Raw genomic sequence first — 16,217 nt, 5'->3', positions numbered from 1 at the left:
TTTTTTTTTTTTTGTTTGTTTTTTATTTTTCTCTTTTTAATAATAATGTTTTATTTTCTTTTCCACACAGAACCTGGAGCAGCACAACACATCCTGGATTATCCTCTGTTGAAGCGGCCCCTCACCTACCAGCCACTGAACAGACGCAGTCCCAATCATCCACCAGCGATGGAGCAACCTTGCAGGCTTCACAGGCTTGGGAACAGGCAGCCGGTCCATCTGGTTTTCCCCTCTCCCAGCCCTCTCTCTGCTTTAGTTGGGCCTTCTCGTCAGCGGCAGAGGGCCTGGGAGAGGTCAGGCATGCCCGAGCTTATGCACTTAAGGCTATGTGCACACGCTGCGGATTCTGCTGCGAATCCGCAGCATTTCTGGCCCTGCGGGTCCACAGCAGTTTCTGCTGCGTTGTACAGTACCATTGTTTTCAATGGTCAAACCAAAAACGCTGTGCACATGCTGCGGGTTACAATCCGCAGCATGTCAATTCTTTGTGCGGAATCCGATGCGGTTTCACACCTTATCCATTGTGAGGTGTGAAAACAGGGCTAATCCGCAGGTAAACCGCAGGACTTTTGACCTGCGGATTTTTACAAATCCGCAGCTCTCAAAACTACGTGTGCACATAGCCTTTGATCGGTCTTCCAGTATGGGATTAGGGTGATTGGTGACAGACTGAAGAGTGGGTTTAACCATATGAACACACTTATACAGGATGTCAACAAATGCCTTGACCATATGGAAACCGACCTTGAGAGACCAGCAAGACTTTTTTTTCAGCGATGGAGCGGAGCGTGTCGGATATCCTTACGCCTCAACTCCAGCTGAACATGCAGGCCATACCAGGCTGCTTACAGCCACGCATTGCAACAACAGCAGTCCCAAAGCTACAATCCACAGGCCGCAGTATATTACCAGCAACCTATTTTCCAACTCCCACAGCACTGAACTATCCTTCACCACCACCGCCTCCAGTTCACAGATCCACCAAGCTGCCGAGTTCCTCACCCCTGCAGCCGGCAGCATCCACCATGCTCTAGATTCCAGCACCCATGCAGCCAGCAGTATCTGGCTGCCCAGTCCAGCACCCCCGCAGCCATCACTATCCACGATGCTGCCCAGTCCAGCACCCCTGCAGCCATCACTATCCACGATGCAGCCCAGTCCAGTCCCCCTGCAGCCAGCAGTATCCACGATGCTGTCCAGTCCAGCACCATTCCAGATAACTGCTACAGAGGCCACCACTCCCACTCGGCCAAGAAAATTGAGGAGAAAAAAACAAACAAAAAAAAAAAAAAAACACAAAACATCTTTCCACCAGATCGAAGACCGGCAGCCAAAAAAAAAAAAAAAAAAAACATTCCCAAACTGAACCCACCACCTCCACCCTCAAATACCAATTTGTAACTACCTTCCCTTGTGTCTTTGTCTGTACCTTCCAGTTTGTCTTTTGATTCCCATGATTCCACTTTGTCATCTATCCCCAATGTTTCCACTGCCATCCATGATCAAATCCTTTAATTTGTTGCCCCTTCCCCTGTAACCCCATCCTCATCAACTACCACTCAATCCTCACAGCTCCTCACCCCCAAGGTCCACCCCATCTCACCCTCAGGTAAACCCCAACTCTAAACCCAATCACCCTGATCCTTAACCCTTCTTTTTTGTCAAATTTTTTAAAATAAAATTTGTATTTTGTTTGCACTATATCTTGTGTTTTATTTGTATCTTTATGCGCCGCCACAAACACACTACATGTGTATTGTATTTTTGAGGGAACTTGTAAGTTTTACTGGAGGTATTTTATAATTTAACTCCGCAAACAGAGGTAAATGTTATCATTACATGGAAATTTTTACATCACAAGTACATTTAAACATAACAGATACATTTTACTGAGCAGCTTAAATCATTTCATCTTGCCATGCCAGACATCCATTATCTGAAACAAAGTAAGCAGCAAACTTATGCCTCATCTGGGCAACTTCCACCTCATCTGGGCAACTTCCACTGTAGGTCACAGAGGGTGAAATCGATAATCATGTAATGTAACAGGTTCCTCAGGTTGTAAGTTTGGTCACTCTTTTACCAGGATGCAGTTGTGCAAAACAATACATGCTTTCACAACCTCATCAATAGTGTCAATTTTTAGATTAATGGATGTGCCCAAAATGCACCATTTAGATACCAGCAATCCAAATCCACACTGCACAGTTCTTTGTGCCCTTGTCAGTTGGTAGTTGTAAATTTTTGTTGTGTGATTTAAGTTCCGACTTGAGTATGGTTTAATGAGGTTGGCACACATTTGGAACGCCTCATCCCCAGCAAAAGGCATTGGCGGTCCCTTCAGTGTTGGGAAGAGGTCGTGGCTGCAGAAAATTCAGAGTTTTTGAAAGTCTGTGTGTCATTTCCTCGTCCAAATGAGCCATTGTCCATGGCAACAAATCTACACTCTGCATCCACAACAGCCATTAGAACAATGAAAAAGTATTTTTTTATAATTGAAATAATCTGTTCCACTTCCAGATGGTTTCATAATCGCAATGTGTTTGCTGTCCACAGCCCCCACAGTTTGGAAAATTACAATTTTCCTGGAATTTTGAAGCATTTTCCAGCCAGAGTTCAGTTGTGGGTTGGGGGAGGAATTCTTGCCACAGAACGTCACCTAAAACACGACAGGTGTCTCCAATAATCCTAGAAAGTGTGGACACTCCAATCCTGAATTGAAAATGGAGTGATAAGGTCTCTCTGGTAGACAGGAATCTGGGGAACAGAAAATGAGAAAAAAGTCAGTACATGGCTTTTATAGAAATTATATTAATGCCAGGTGTTTTTTTTTCCAAATTACGTATCTCAGGGTGACCAACAGACGTTCCCCAGTATGAATTGCTCAAAGGAGCCGTGTGTCCTGCCTGGCGATGGATCCGTGGACACGTAGCAGCAAGTCATGGAAGCTCTGTTCCAACATCCTCATGTAGTAAAAAAACTTTACCGGGTTTTGCCGCAGCTCTGTATACAAAGAGTGGTATGCTCCACGGCTTTCTTGAAGTTCAAGGATGGGGTGTTGCCAATAGTGACGACGTCTTCTCCGTCTTTCTTCTTGACAAGCCACAGCAAAGGCAGCAGCCAATTTCAGTTGTAAATCCAGATCTTCATAGAAGCTGTCCATGTCAAGATCCATCTTGCAGCTAGATACAGCAGCCAAAGACGAGGATTTCATCAGTGCAGTGTGTCATATATATATATATATCCCATGAGACACGCCTCCTGGGTGTCTGATGTCAAGGAAAAGCTACTGCAAAACATTGGAAATTTCTAACGCGCAAACGCATGCAAACGCAGCTTTTTTTGGCGTCGTGTAAGATTATGCAGATAAACGCTGCGTAAACATGCGTTTTGGCATGCAGATGATACGCTGCGCACAGAAACACTAATGTGAACCTAGCCTTAGTCGCCATTACTTCCATCAGGAGAGTTCCTGTGTTAGCGGCATTGTCCTGACGTTCCCCGTTCACTATTCTACATCAGGACAAGGTAGTTCTCAGGCCTGTTGCTTCTTTCCTACCTAAGGTGGTCTCTTCATTTCACAACAACGAAGACATTGTCCTTCCTTCTCTATGACCCTCTCCAGTCCACCCCCTCTAGAAGTCCCTCCACAGGCTGGATCTGATCAGAGATATCAGAGCCTATCTTTCAAGGACTTCTTCCTTTCACCAATCTGATGCCCTATTTGTGATATCTCTGAATGTAGTTGTGAGGGGCTCCCAGCTGCTTAGTCCACTCGTGCCCGTTGGATTCGTTTGGCAATATTAGAGGCATACCGCTTTAAGGACAAACAGCTTCCTCCGGGGGAGAAGGCTCACTCCACCAGGGCAGTGGGAGCTTCCTGGGCAGTTTGTAGATGTCCCATTACCTGTGTCCCCCAATGAAGTGATAAAGAGGGATTTTTGGTACTCACCGTAAAATCTCCTTCTTGGAGCCTTCATTGGGGGACACAGCACCCTCCCTGTTTGTACCGTTTTTGGGCCTATGTGACCTTGTTGTTGGGTTAATACATATGATATATGATGAGTTTTGGCTGCTTTAACACTAGATGAGGTACTCCGTGCCGGTCAGTAGGTGTATACTGCTGAGGAGCTATTTTTCCTTTTTTTGCCTAATGTCAGCCTCCTAACGACAGCAGCATACACCCATGGTTACCTGTATCCCCCAATGAAGGCTCCAAGAAAGATTTTACAGTGAGTACCAAAAATCCCTAATTTATCCTCGCATAGTTAGGCTAAGTGTAGGCGCCGGCCAGCATAATAAAGCTAATAACCCCATATCTGCAGCTTCGTAGCGTTTTTCTGGCGACATATTCTATTTAAAATATCAGTTCCCATCTATAAAGTCACATGATCAAAATGTAGCAAAGAATCTCATCAACAATAAATATCACTGTTATGACAGACAAGACCAACTTTTTTTCTTTAAGATATCTAAAAAGATATTAAATATGCAATCATTGCAGGTCCCACAGTCTGTTCTGCCATAACAGCTAAACTGAAAAACCCATAACAGAGAAATAACAGTATTACCCTTCTGCCATTTTGTTTTAGTCTGTGAAGGAGGTAAAAGGGGGTTCACGTTGATTAACAAAAAAAAAAAAAAAAACACACAAATCGGTACTACCAATGTATTATTCATACTCCTGTGGTGTATTTTTTGTGCTTTCGTTTCCAACAATGGAAAGGATTTATACAGTTTTTATATAAATCAAAGTTTCCAAACCTGATGAGGATTCCAATCACTGTCAAAAATAATGACTGTGTCTGCAGCCTGCAGGTTCAACCCCAAGCCTCCAGCTCTGGTACTCAGCAGAAATACAAAGTATTGGGAGCCTTCTTCATTGAATTTTTTCAGCATTGCAGCTCGATCTTCTGCCTTAGTTGTACCTTTACATAGAAATAAAAGAAAATTGGAAAAAAAAAATGGGGAAATAAAAAGAAATTAGAAGATAGAGATTTGCAGCACATTAGTTTTAACTCAAGATCCCAAAGCACTGACATTTTCAGAATTTAAGACCAGTGAGAGGATAATGAAAAGCATTTACATATTTAGGAAAAATGATTAGGTGAGTATTTTATTTAATATAATATTAGGTATTTAGAGACATTTATGCCCAATCCAAGTATAACATGCGGCCAGCAGGAACATCAAACACTTTACCTGTACATCCCAGCACCGTTTACAGATGTAAAAATGTAAATGTTCATTTAAGATATTTAACAATCAGCAGATACAAACCATCAAGTCGGAGGTAAAGGAAGTTTCGAAAAGCAAAATAGTCTTCCATGATAGTCATGAGTGAAGTCATCTGACAGAAGAGCAAAACCCTGTGATTTGTGGCTTGAAGCTTTGGTAGTATTCGATCAAGTAACTCAAACTTTCCTGATGTCCTATAGAGATCAGGCCTGAAAGAAGAATTTCTATAATTTGTAAACTTTACAACAACTCTGATACAATTAGGCATTTAGTATAGAGGAATAACGGAATTCACAAAATGATGTAACACTACATGAGGATTCATACTATCAGAGTAGTTACCCATTGATGATCCCATTGGAATATCCCAGATGTTCAGCAAAAGATTCCTGTAAAAACAAAAACGATGCTTAATATGCAGCATTTGGTGTTCTCCAAAACTCAGGCTATATACATTAAGCTGCACTCCATGAAGATAGTTTTAGGCACCCTTCAGATCTCACTGCACAAGGTTTAGATGAGTCGCATGGTTTTGTTGGAAAAGGACAAAGTTGAAAATGCAACAAGTTGCACCAAACGTGTGGCAACATTTTTGGCACAAATTTCATTTGCAAAGTAAGCCAACAGGTTATGTAAACTTATACTATTTAATCTAAAAATGTATCAAATGTATAGACTAGCATGAAATTCTGGAACCAGGCAATACTAGCTAAAATATTGTGTGAAAGAATTTCACTACTGACAATATATATTTTCGCCAAAGTAGTAAATAGGGATTTAGTGTATATTAATTAGGGGTCTCAATTTGAGACTCCTTTGTAATATGCAGCAACCACTTAAAATGCTGTTTGAAAGCAGTAAAAAATGTGAAATACTAAAAAGCAAATCACAACGTCCACCCCAGTGACAAACCCAAAAGTCAAACATAAGGGACAACGTTATGAAGAATCAAGCCAAACCTAACAAAATTAAACAAAAACAAGTATTTATTCATTAATGTGTCATGAATTTTAACATACAATTAAATGGGTGGTCCATTATTAAGTTTTCAATAAGTGTTATAAAAAAAAAAAAAAAAAAAAAAAGCCACTTCATGGTCAGCGCTGCACCCCCTGCCGGTCTGCTGGGATCAACATCTGGAGAGTGAACCACACAAACACTTAACATTTGGCTAGGGTGGCTCGGGAAAAATTGGTTAGTAGCTTTAACCTCTTATAAAAAAAATATATATATTTAAATTTTTTGTAACAATGCTGGTCATATCTGCGGTCTTGCTGTCCTCACAGAGCGATGATATGACTTCACTATAGTAATCAGTTACCAGACACGTTATAAATACACATTCCTGATGTGTTTTTTTTAAGTTTCAATCACATCTGTCTTGTTTTTCCAATTATGAATAGGAAAAACACCATCAGCAATGAATCCGTACAATTGTAAGTGCTCAGAGCAATGAGACTTGCCTCAATGTGCTGGAATATGAAAGGATGGTTACAGATCTTTCGCAGCTGCATGATGGTATTCATTAAAGTCTTGGCACCACCTTTTCCCTAAAAGATATATAAAATTATATGTTAATACTATGACAGTGACCAGCAATAATAATATTGTAATCATTAAAGCAGAACATTTTAGATTTAAAAGAAACCAAAATGCAACAGCAACACATGCAGGAATTGTCTGTTTGTTAGGCAATCCCTGATGTGTTTCAGTTGTCGAACAGACGGGAGACACGCAGGCGCGGGGACTCAAACATTTTTCCAGAATGCCGAGCATGCTCCGATAAGACCTTATCCGAGCACGTTCCCTCACTAGTCACTATACATTGTACACAGTAGTGTGTGCTGTGTGTGGGGTCATGCACAGCTCTATAACACAGCTCTGCTACAACTGCAGCAGAGAAAACTGGGACTAAAGGGCCCGTTACACATAGCGATATCGCTAGCAATATCGCTTTAAAGTCACTGGTTTTGGGATGCAGCAGCGATATTGCTAGCGATATCACTACATGTGATACTTACCTCCGACTGGCTCCCCCGCTGATCATCGCTTGTCGCGCGAGAACGTCCTGGATCATTTCTCGTCGGGCGCTTCCTGCTGGGCTTCCTGTGGTGCCGACGAGCGACGCGTGGACGCGGGCAGGAGGACGTCAGGATTGCTGCGTCTGACAGGTAAGTAGCGACCGCTGCTATGTCGCTGGTGAGATCTGCCTGTGTGGCAGCTCACTAGCGACCACTTAGCGATGCACCAGCGATCCATATCGTTGTCGGGATCGCTGGTGCATCGCTTAGTGTAACGGTACCCTAACTGCTGCACCCATCAAACTAATTGACAAATTGATGGAATAAGGGTCTCTGTCCCTAACTCAAGATGTCGGATTACCTAGCAAAAACCTGCTAACAGATTCCCTGTAAGTCAGTTACATAAGTGGGAAAATAAAAAGGCGAGAATGTTCCTCTCCTTTGCAATTTCCTTATTTTTAGATAAACTCTTGGCATGGTGCACAAAAACCGCATTTGTAATTCCAGTCATTGACTGAAGAGCTTTGTGATATATTAATGAAACAATCTGATACAGGACACTATTTCCAGCACACACGGGCACAGCTGGAATGTTGATGCTGTGGAGTGTTCTGGCTGTCAGCTGTACTGTGACTGTACATGTGTGATCTACAGACCGATTTCCGCAGAGCCATGTTACTTACAACTTGTAGGAGACTCCCTCCCTCCCAACTGCTGACCCACATCACACAGTGTGGTTTACATTGGGGAGCTCCTACTTGACTATATAATATGCATAGGGCATGTTCTAATGGTCCTTCAATTGAAATCGGAGGTAGACTATGTTGAATCTCAAGATGCCCGATTCTTTGTTCCTGTGACAGATAAATCACTGCCAAAAAATATGGCAATGACTTGTTCGCCTCTGCCAACTAAATACACTGGCATTTGAGCACGCATATAAGCAGATAAGGAAAAGTCTAGTGTATGTGCAACTTCAATTACATCACTATGCAGTATTGGCCCTGATTCATCATTTGTGTGAGGAGGGGGGTTAAGTCACTTTCCTTTTTTGTCTTGTAGTGATTGTGGGTTTTTTTGTGCCAAATTCTTCAAACCTATACAAAAAGCGAACTCAAAGGCAATAATGAATCGGGCCCATTGTATGTTATTTTCTGTTTAACAACTTCCGACTGAGGGCAATTTTCATTTCTGTGGTTTTATTTTTCCGTCGACATAGCTGTTTGAGGCCTTGTCATTTTGTGGGACGAGTTGTTGTGAATGTATGATAAAATGTTTGGAATCAATGTACTGGAAAGCAAAAAAGTTCTTAGCACTATGAAACGGTAAAAAAGCAATTTTTTTGTAAAAAAGAGAAAACAGAATCGACCACCTGGATATGGATAAAAAACTTCTTTATTTCATATCGTTAAAATGAGTCCAGACAGGTTAAGAACAAGGAGACATTCTGACGCATTTCTAGCCGAAGCCCTTAGTCATAGAATATACATGAATGTCCCAACGGAAGCAATATATAGGAGAACCTCCTATGACATCATGATACAAATAACATACAAAAAATTTGCATATGAAATTACAAATACAAAAAAACAAAGCACGCTATCTATATAAAAAAGGAAAATACAAATTGAATGATATTTGTGGCAATAATTGCTATAATAATTTGGTGACTATAAACACTTGAATACAGAGATAAGAGCACCAACAGAATCATTTTCTCTGATAATAGAAGGCCAGCAAGGACATAATATTTCCTGTTACTGGTAGTACACATCGCCAATATAGCTTCATAGTTCCCATCTGATCTGGGTGTCAAACAGCAAAAAAAAAACATAAAATAACACGCAAATAAATGCCTATATATGAGCTACAATGTGAACACTTCGTTAAAAACACTGTGTAATTGCACTAAACATAATGCCATGCCGCTGGGTGTGGAAAAGGCCCAACGAATATAATTGCTGTAGGGGCTCAAATAGTTGAATGTGTGAAATAGAACTACCAAGACTGGGTCTAGATCCAATTCTGAATTAGATATGTGATAACTTTAATAAATGAACATGGTGCCCCTGTGAAAATTAAGACCTTTTGGTTGTTTGGTGTCTAATTGAATAATCCAAAAGGCTTCCCGAAGGAATAATTATTTGTTGGAGATTACCTCCCCTAGATGATAAAAGACATCTTTTCCATGCCAAAAAAGGGAAAACTATCTAGACTGCCCCCATGTGCTTCTATAAAATGTTTAGAGGCCCCTGAATATGATATATTCAAGCTATTAAAATTTTGAACATGCTCTGAAATTCTTTTTTTAATTTGAGACTAGTGCAACCTATATATCTAAGATCACAAATGGTGCAAAAAATGCAATAGACAACATGTTGCAATTAATAAAAGTTTGAATGAAAACTTGATCATTGATTTTTTTATGCAAATTTACACATTTATTTCCAGCACATTTAAAAAAAAAACCTTTGGTAGGCTACTTTCACACTTGTGTTTTTTGCGCTGCGTTTTTGCGCATAAATGCGCATGCGTTTTTTCCTCCTATATTTAACATGGGTGCGCATTGTCATGCGTTTGTACGCGCATGCGGTTTTTTTTTAGTGTGCGCCCGGGCGCACAAAATGCATCCTGTTGCATTTTTTGTGCGTCCAACCTGACTCAAAAAACTGCATGCGCACCAATTCAACCATGACATATAAAGCCATCCACAACCTGAGTCCTCCGTACAACTGTGACCTAGTCTCCCGCTACTGACCTGCACGAAACCTCCGATCCTCACAAGATCTCCTTCTGTACTCCCCTCTTATCTCCTCTTCCCGCATACAAGATTTCTCCCACGCATCCCCTCTACTCTGGAACTCTCTACCACAACATATCAGACTCTCGTCTACCATGGAAACCTTCAAAAAGAACTTCAAGACCTACCTCTTCCGACAAGCCTACAACTTGCAGTAACCACCGATCCACCAAACCGCTGCACGACCAGCTCTACCCTCGCCTACTGTATCCTCACCCATCCCGTTGTAGATTGTGAGCCCTCGCGGGCAGGGTCCTCTCTCATCCTGTACCAGTCGTGACTTGTATTGTTTAAGATTACTGTACTTGTATGTATTATGTATATCCCTCCTCACATGTAAAGCGCCATGGAATAAATGACGCTATAATAAATGATAAATTGGAGAGGTTATTCAGCAACTGTGCCAAATTTTGTACAGTATCTCAACGAGAATGACATCAATTTAAGATTTACATTTTCTCATACTCATATTGAATTTTTGGACCTTAGATTATTGGGAGATTGTACAAGGAATTGCATTCATAGTAGCGTATATTGTAAACCTACTAGTGGTAATACCAATCTACGTGCTGACAGCTGTCATCCCAGTCATACCAGAGATCAATCCCACATGGTGAATTTATCAGAGCTAGAAGAATCTGTTCTGATAACTCGTTTTCCCATGAAAGAACTAACATTTCACATAGACTTCAGGTCAGAGGCTATGACAAAGGTGTCATCAGTGAATCATTTAACAGAGCATTAGGAGTTGCTAGACAACAAACATTAACGCCAAAAAAACGCAAGATTACCAATAGCAACAATTTAATCACATTTAGCACTCCATATAGTCTTCAATTCTTTCATATTAAACATATTATCAATAAATATATTCCAATTCTTTATCAAGATGATATTTTCAATAAAATTCTATCAAAGGGACACAGGCAGGTGTATTGCAAAAAGAGGAAAATCAGTGGGTGATCACCTTTCACCCAGTCTTTTTCATTCCAATTCCGTTGTCACCAATTCAACATGTCTTTCTACCAAAGTTTTTTTTTTTTTAAAAATGTGCTGGAAATAAATTTAACATGTGTAAATTTGCATCAAAAGCAAAAAAAAATGATCAATTTTTCATTCAAACTTTTATTAATTGCAACACACTCAAATTATTAGAGATTTCGTGGATTATTTGTTGTGCTAGATATGACTCAGGATCAAATTTTCATAAAAGAAGATGGTTTATTCATAGTCCAAAGCATTTCGAAGTACAAACACTTGTTCCTCAGGGTTGATATGAAAGCAAAATATCACTACTTGCTGGTTAAATGCATTCGACTTTTGAAACTGGCGACAGTTCATAAACCATCTTTTATGAACATTTGATCCTGAGTCATATCTAGCAGAACAAATAATCCACGAAATCTCTAATAATTTGAATGTCTTTGCCGTCACTGGTTTTACCTGTGGATCTGAGGCAGCTGACGTTTTACGTGCCTTTATTTCTCACATATCAGGTGAGTGCAATCTGAGTACCGTCTCTAGCTTGTCCATCGGATAAGACCCTATTCTGCGCATTTTGGTCCTACAGTGTGAATCAGTGATTAATTGCAACACACAACATGTTGTGTATTGCATTTTTTTCACCATTTGGGATCTTGGATATATAGGTTGCACTAGTCGCAAATTAACCCCTTTCCTACATTGGACGTAATATTCCGTCCATGTGACCCGGGCCCTAAGTCCCATGGACGGACTTAGGTCGCGGTGATCGCATTAAAATGCCGACGCCATCTTACCTCAGGATAGATGGCCTCTGCATCCCGGGCAGTCTCCGCCCCTCTGTGAGCTGTGATTAGCTGTTCAATTCAGAACAGTCAATCACAGCGCTTCTCTTTGTTTCAGCCAATCAAAGGGCTGAAACAGGAACCTAGGCTAGGATCGAGTACCGATGTACTCGATCCCAGGACCGGTGCCTGGCCATGCCAGGCACCGGAGAAAAGCCTCCAGATTGGCGCGATCGCCGATCTAATTGATAGCGCCAATCGCAGTGCACAGTGGCACAATATCGCCGCTATTCCCTGCTGGTACCGGCCCGGATCGGTGCTGTAATAGCACCGAGCCTAGGCTAGAGCCTAGGACAGGCCCAGCAGGGCCTGGAGGAAGTGGTTGGCGTGATCGATTAGATCGGCGATCGCGCCAGCCACAGGGCACAGCTGCGGTCACGCTGTGACTGCTCTGTGCCCTGCTGATGACCTGGCCATGACCTGCCAAGGAATCGGAGCTGTGAGCTCCGATCCTAGGCAGTTACCATGGTCACCAGGGATTGTGGGATCGATGTAATTATTCGATCCCACCAATGACAGGTCACAGCAGCGATGTGACCGCTCTGTGACCTGCCCCTGACCTGTCTGCAGGGGTCCTCACTCTAGCTGAGGATTCCTGCAGAGAGGTCGGACGCAGCAAGAGCTCCTGTGCTGGGTATTGTGGTGCCACAGCTTGTAGCATCACAATCCCTGCAGAAAAGAAAGAAAAAAACGCCAACCGTAAGTGTTCCTGATCCCAGATCCCCTGCCCAATCTATCTTCATCTCCACCCCCCCTTTTGCGCCGCCTCCGTGCGCAGCCGCTGAGCGTTGATCGGTGACGCAGTTCACCGATCAATCATTGTGCTCGCTTTTTTTCCTTAGGCCCCTTTGCGCCACCTCCGTACACACATCCCGCAGCCGCACGTCACTTAGCCAAGCTTGTGCCTGCCGTTTTTCATTTTTTTCACCCCCCTTTGTGCCACCTAACTAAAACCCTAACTGTTGATCCCTGCCCGATCTCTATTCATCCACCCCAATCCCCCCAGCCCCCTCTTTTTACCCCCCTTTGCGCCGTTTCCGTGTGCACATTTAGCAGCCGCCGAATTTTGATAAGTAACGCAATTCACTTATCAAAGTTCGTGCCGGCTGTTTTCCATTTTTTTTCACCCCCCCCTTTGTGCCACCCCTGTGCACACATCCAGCAGCCACTAAATTTTGATAAGTGACGCCGTTCACTTATATCTAGGACCTGCTGTTTTAGACTTTTTTTCACAGGTATTTTGCTCCCCATTTCCTCTTAGCTTTTTCTTACAGGATAGTGTGCACCAATCACTATCCTCCCCCCCCCCCCCCCACCCCACCACCACCACCACATACACAGTTATAAAGTACACCCAAGCACCATATTTACACAAAAAAAAGTCCCGCCCATCACGTTCCTCCCAACAGCGCTATTCAATGGAGGAGGCATATCCTTTACTTGCCTCCGACACTGATAGCGAGGATGACGATCCCACTTTTCTTTAATTTTCGGATTCTTCATCCTCTTCCCCCTCCTCATCCACCACCGGCCTCACAGAAATTGACTTTTTCAAAGTCTTTTTCTCTGAGGATTTTGTTAACCTCATGGTGGAGCAAACTAATTTGTACGCTCGGCAATTTTTGGAGCAAAACCCGCGTTCATCCTATACTAACTGGTCTCCTGTGGACGTAGTTGAAATGACGAAGTTTTGGGGCCTGGTCCTCCACATGGGTATCCTGAAGAAGTCTGAAATTCGGCAATATTGGAGTGTTGATATTTTATACAACACTCCAGTGTTCCGAATGGTCATGGTCCGGACGCGTTTTCAAGGGCTGTGGAGTCGGAGTCGTAGTTAGTTTTGGTTGGAGTCGGAGTCGGTAGAAATGTACCGACTCCAGCTTTAAAAAAAATGTATTAATATTTCATAATTGAACTTTCATATGAATTTTATAAATGTTACTCAAATATATATGTTCTATCAAACTATGAACAACAGTGATAAGCAGTTCTGCTGGAGATAGAGACATTTCTTACTTCTTGTGTGTCACTGTTCTCCACTGCCCTTATCTAATCTTATACTTGGTTAACCTCATGCTGCCCCAACCCCCCCTACTTACAATGTATGAAACTGAAAGTGAAAATGTGTTGCAAATTCTTAGTAGTAAAGCTCCTCCTCTAGACTAGATCATACTAGGTGTGCGTCTTCCAAGCATCTCACAGCTGCCTGCTACTCAGAAGAGGAAGACTGTAAGAAGTATTATCCTTTCAACAAACTTTGCATCAGTTAACTGTGAGTACATGAGGAATAATAACAGTATTACTGACCACTATATCAGTTGTACGACCTGGCAATTTTGTACAATTGTTTTTAGGAAAAACAATTGTCATTTGGATTGTGAATGCAGAATTAAAAACCTGAGAATGTCAAAGAAGCATCACATTAAATCAGCTGTATTTGAACATTTCACCATCACTCAAGATAGAAAACATTATGTCTGTCAGTGTATGACAAATGATCCAGACGAAAACAAATGCTGTGAAGCCAAGATGAGTGCATATTCAGGCAAAGATAAAAATGCTCCTACCAGAGCTTCTAATCTAAAGCTCATCACACCAGTGAGTTTCTCCAGGTCTTGGTGGAAAAGGTTCTGCAAGACTATGAACTTAAAAAAGAGCAAGTTCTTTCTGTCGTAACTGACAATGCTTCAAATATGATAAGTACTATTAAGCTAATGAATGAGAGTAATGATGGTGACCAGCAGCTAGAAGAACATTCTGGGTCCACAGACACAGAAATGTTTGAAATAGAGGAACACAGTATTGTAACTGAGGAGCAAACTGAAGTTGCTTCAGATGAACAGCAACATGATAGTTTAGATGATCTTGTTGAAACTGTGTCAATATGTTCTTTCATTCAACACATGCGCTGTGTTGTGCATACGCTACAGCTGGCTATAAGAGACAGTCTGCAAGAAGGACATGCTGCTGCACTGATTGGCAAGGTGAGAAAATTGGCTACTGTTGCCAGAACCCCTAAAGTTGACTCAATTTTGAAGAGACGTGCTGGAAAAGGGGCAATTATTGATCAAGCCACACGATGGGGCAGTACTTAATGATTCAGAGCTTGGTTGAACTGAAAACCTTTCTTGTAGACATGGCTAACCCTCAACTGACGCTAAATGAAAGTCAGTGGAATCAGGTGACTGAGCTGGAAAAATTGCTAGAGCACCCATTTACAGGGACTAAAAAATTACAAGCAGAGTACTTAACTCCAGGTATTTTCTTAAAGGAGTGGAAGAACCTGATGTTTCGCCTGTCCCAAAGAGGAGGGTTAATTGCAAGTGGCATTGCTACATCAATGAAACGGAGAGAGGAGCTACTATTACAAAATAACATTCTTTTGGCAGCTGTTTATGTAGACCCAATGCATCGGATTCTTCTAGATGATCAACAGCTAAGTAAAGGAAAAGAAGCTCTGTTTGAAATAGCAGTAAGGATGAAAGGGTTGCTGAACAGTCAGGAGGAACAAGAAGAATTTGGTTGTCCTGCCACATCTTCACCCTCATCACCAACTGATGAAGAGTTTAATTTCGAAAAATATTTGGATCACAAGGACCGTGCAAAGCGTTCCCGCATAGAAGAGTCATCTCCATCAAGGAACACAGCCAGTACATTTCAGCAGAATTTTTCATGTGCACTAAAAGAAATTGAGAAATTTGACCGTTCATCAAAAATAACAGTGCAACAAGCGATTCCTCTGTATCCTGACATTGTCAGAGATGTTGCCCGAGTGGTTACTGCTTTGCCACCAACACAAGTTAGTGTAGAGAGGTTGTTCTCTGCTCTCAAAATAATTAGATCAGATTTGAGGGCATCCATGAAGGAGGATCTGATTTATAGATTTCTTCTTATTAACTGCATAAAAGTGTTTATTGCATATTTACTTACAGTTTAGAAAAGTTTATAAAAGTTATTTGCTATATTCTAATTGTATTCTAATAAATGTAGTTTTTGCTCTAAGTGGTCTGATTACTTATATGATGGTGAGAAACTGAGTAAGCACGATGTTTAATATTTTACAACAGTAAATTTGTTGTTATGAATTGGCCATTTATGAATGAGTCGGAGCCGGAGTCGGAGCCTGGTAAAATCCAGGAGTCGGAGTCGCAACTGTGGCTTACCGACTCCACAGCCCTGGCGTTTTCAGGCCATCCACAAGTTTCTGCATTATAACGATAATGCACAGTGTCCCGCACGAGATGACCCCAACTTTGACCGTCTGTTCAAAGTTCGGCCTGTCATCGAACACTTCAACAAAAAGTTTGCTGAAGTGTACGTGCCCCAAAGGAA

General features: G+C 41.8%; 1 protein-coding gene across 4 annotated transcripts in view; it reads right to left on the bottom strand.

Annotated features, from left to right (window-relative positions):
- Positions 1–16,217, bottom strand: part of SMARCA2 (SWI/SNF related BAF chromatin remodeling complex subunit ATPase 2) — a 356,753-nt gene that overhangs the window by 184,719 nt on the left and 155,817 nt on the right. For all 4 annotated transcript variants that reach the window (XM_073542600.1, XM_073542602.1, XM_073542601.1 and 1 more), the window contains exons 20-23: positions 6,702–6,788; positions 5,581–5,627; positions 5,281–5,447; positions 4,765–4,928 (exon numbers count right to left, since the gene is read on the bottom strand). In XM_073542600.1, the coding sequence (XP_073398701.1) occupies positions 4,765–4,928; positions 5,281–5,447; positions 5,581–5,627; positions 6,702–6,788 (465 nt within the window). The remainder of the gene's footprint in view (positions 1–4,764; positions 4,929–5,280; positions 5,448–5,580; positions 5,628–6,701; positions 6,789–16,217) is intronic.

Source organism: Dendrobates tinctorius, unplaced genomic scaffold (assembly GCF_039654945.1).
Source record: "Dendrobates tinctorius isolate UK_male_01 unplaced genomic scaffold, ASM3965494v1 ptg000128l, whole genome shotgun sequence".
In the NCBI taxonomy this organism is placed as follows: Eukaryota; Metazoa; Chordata; class Amphibia; order Anura; family Dendrobatidae; genus Dendrobates; species Dendrobates tinctorius.
This window is presented reverse-complemented; position numbering and strand designations above follow the sequence as displayed.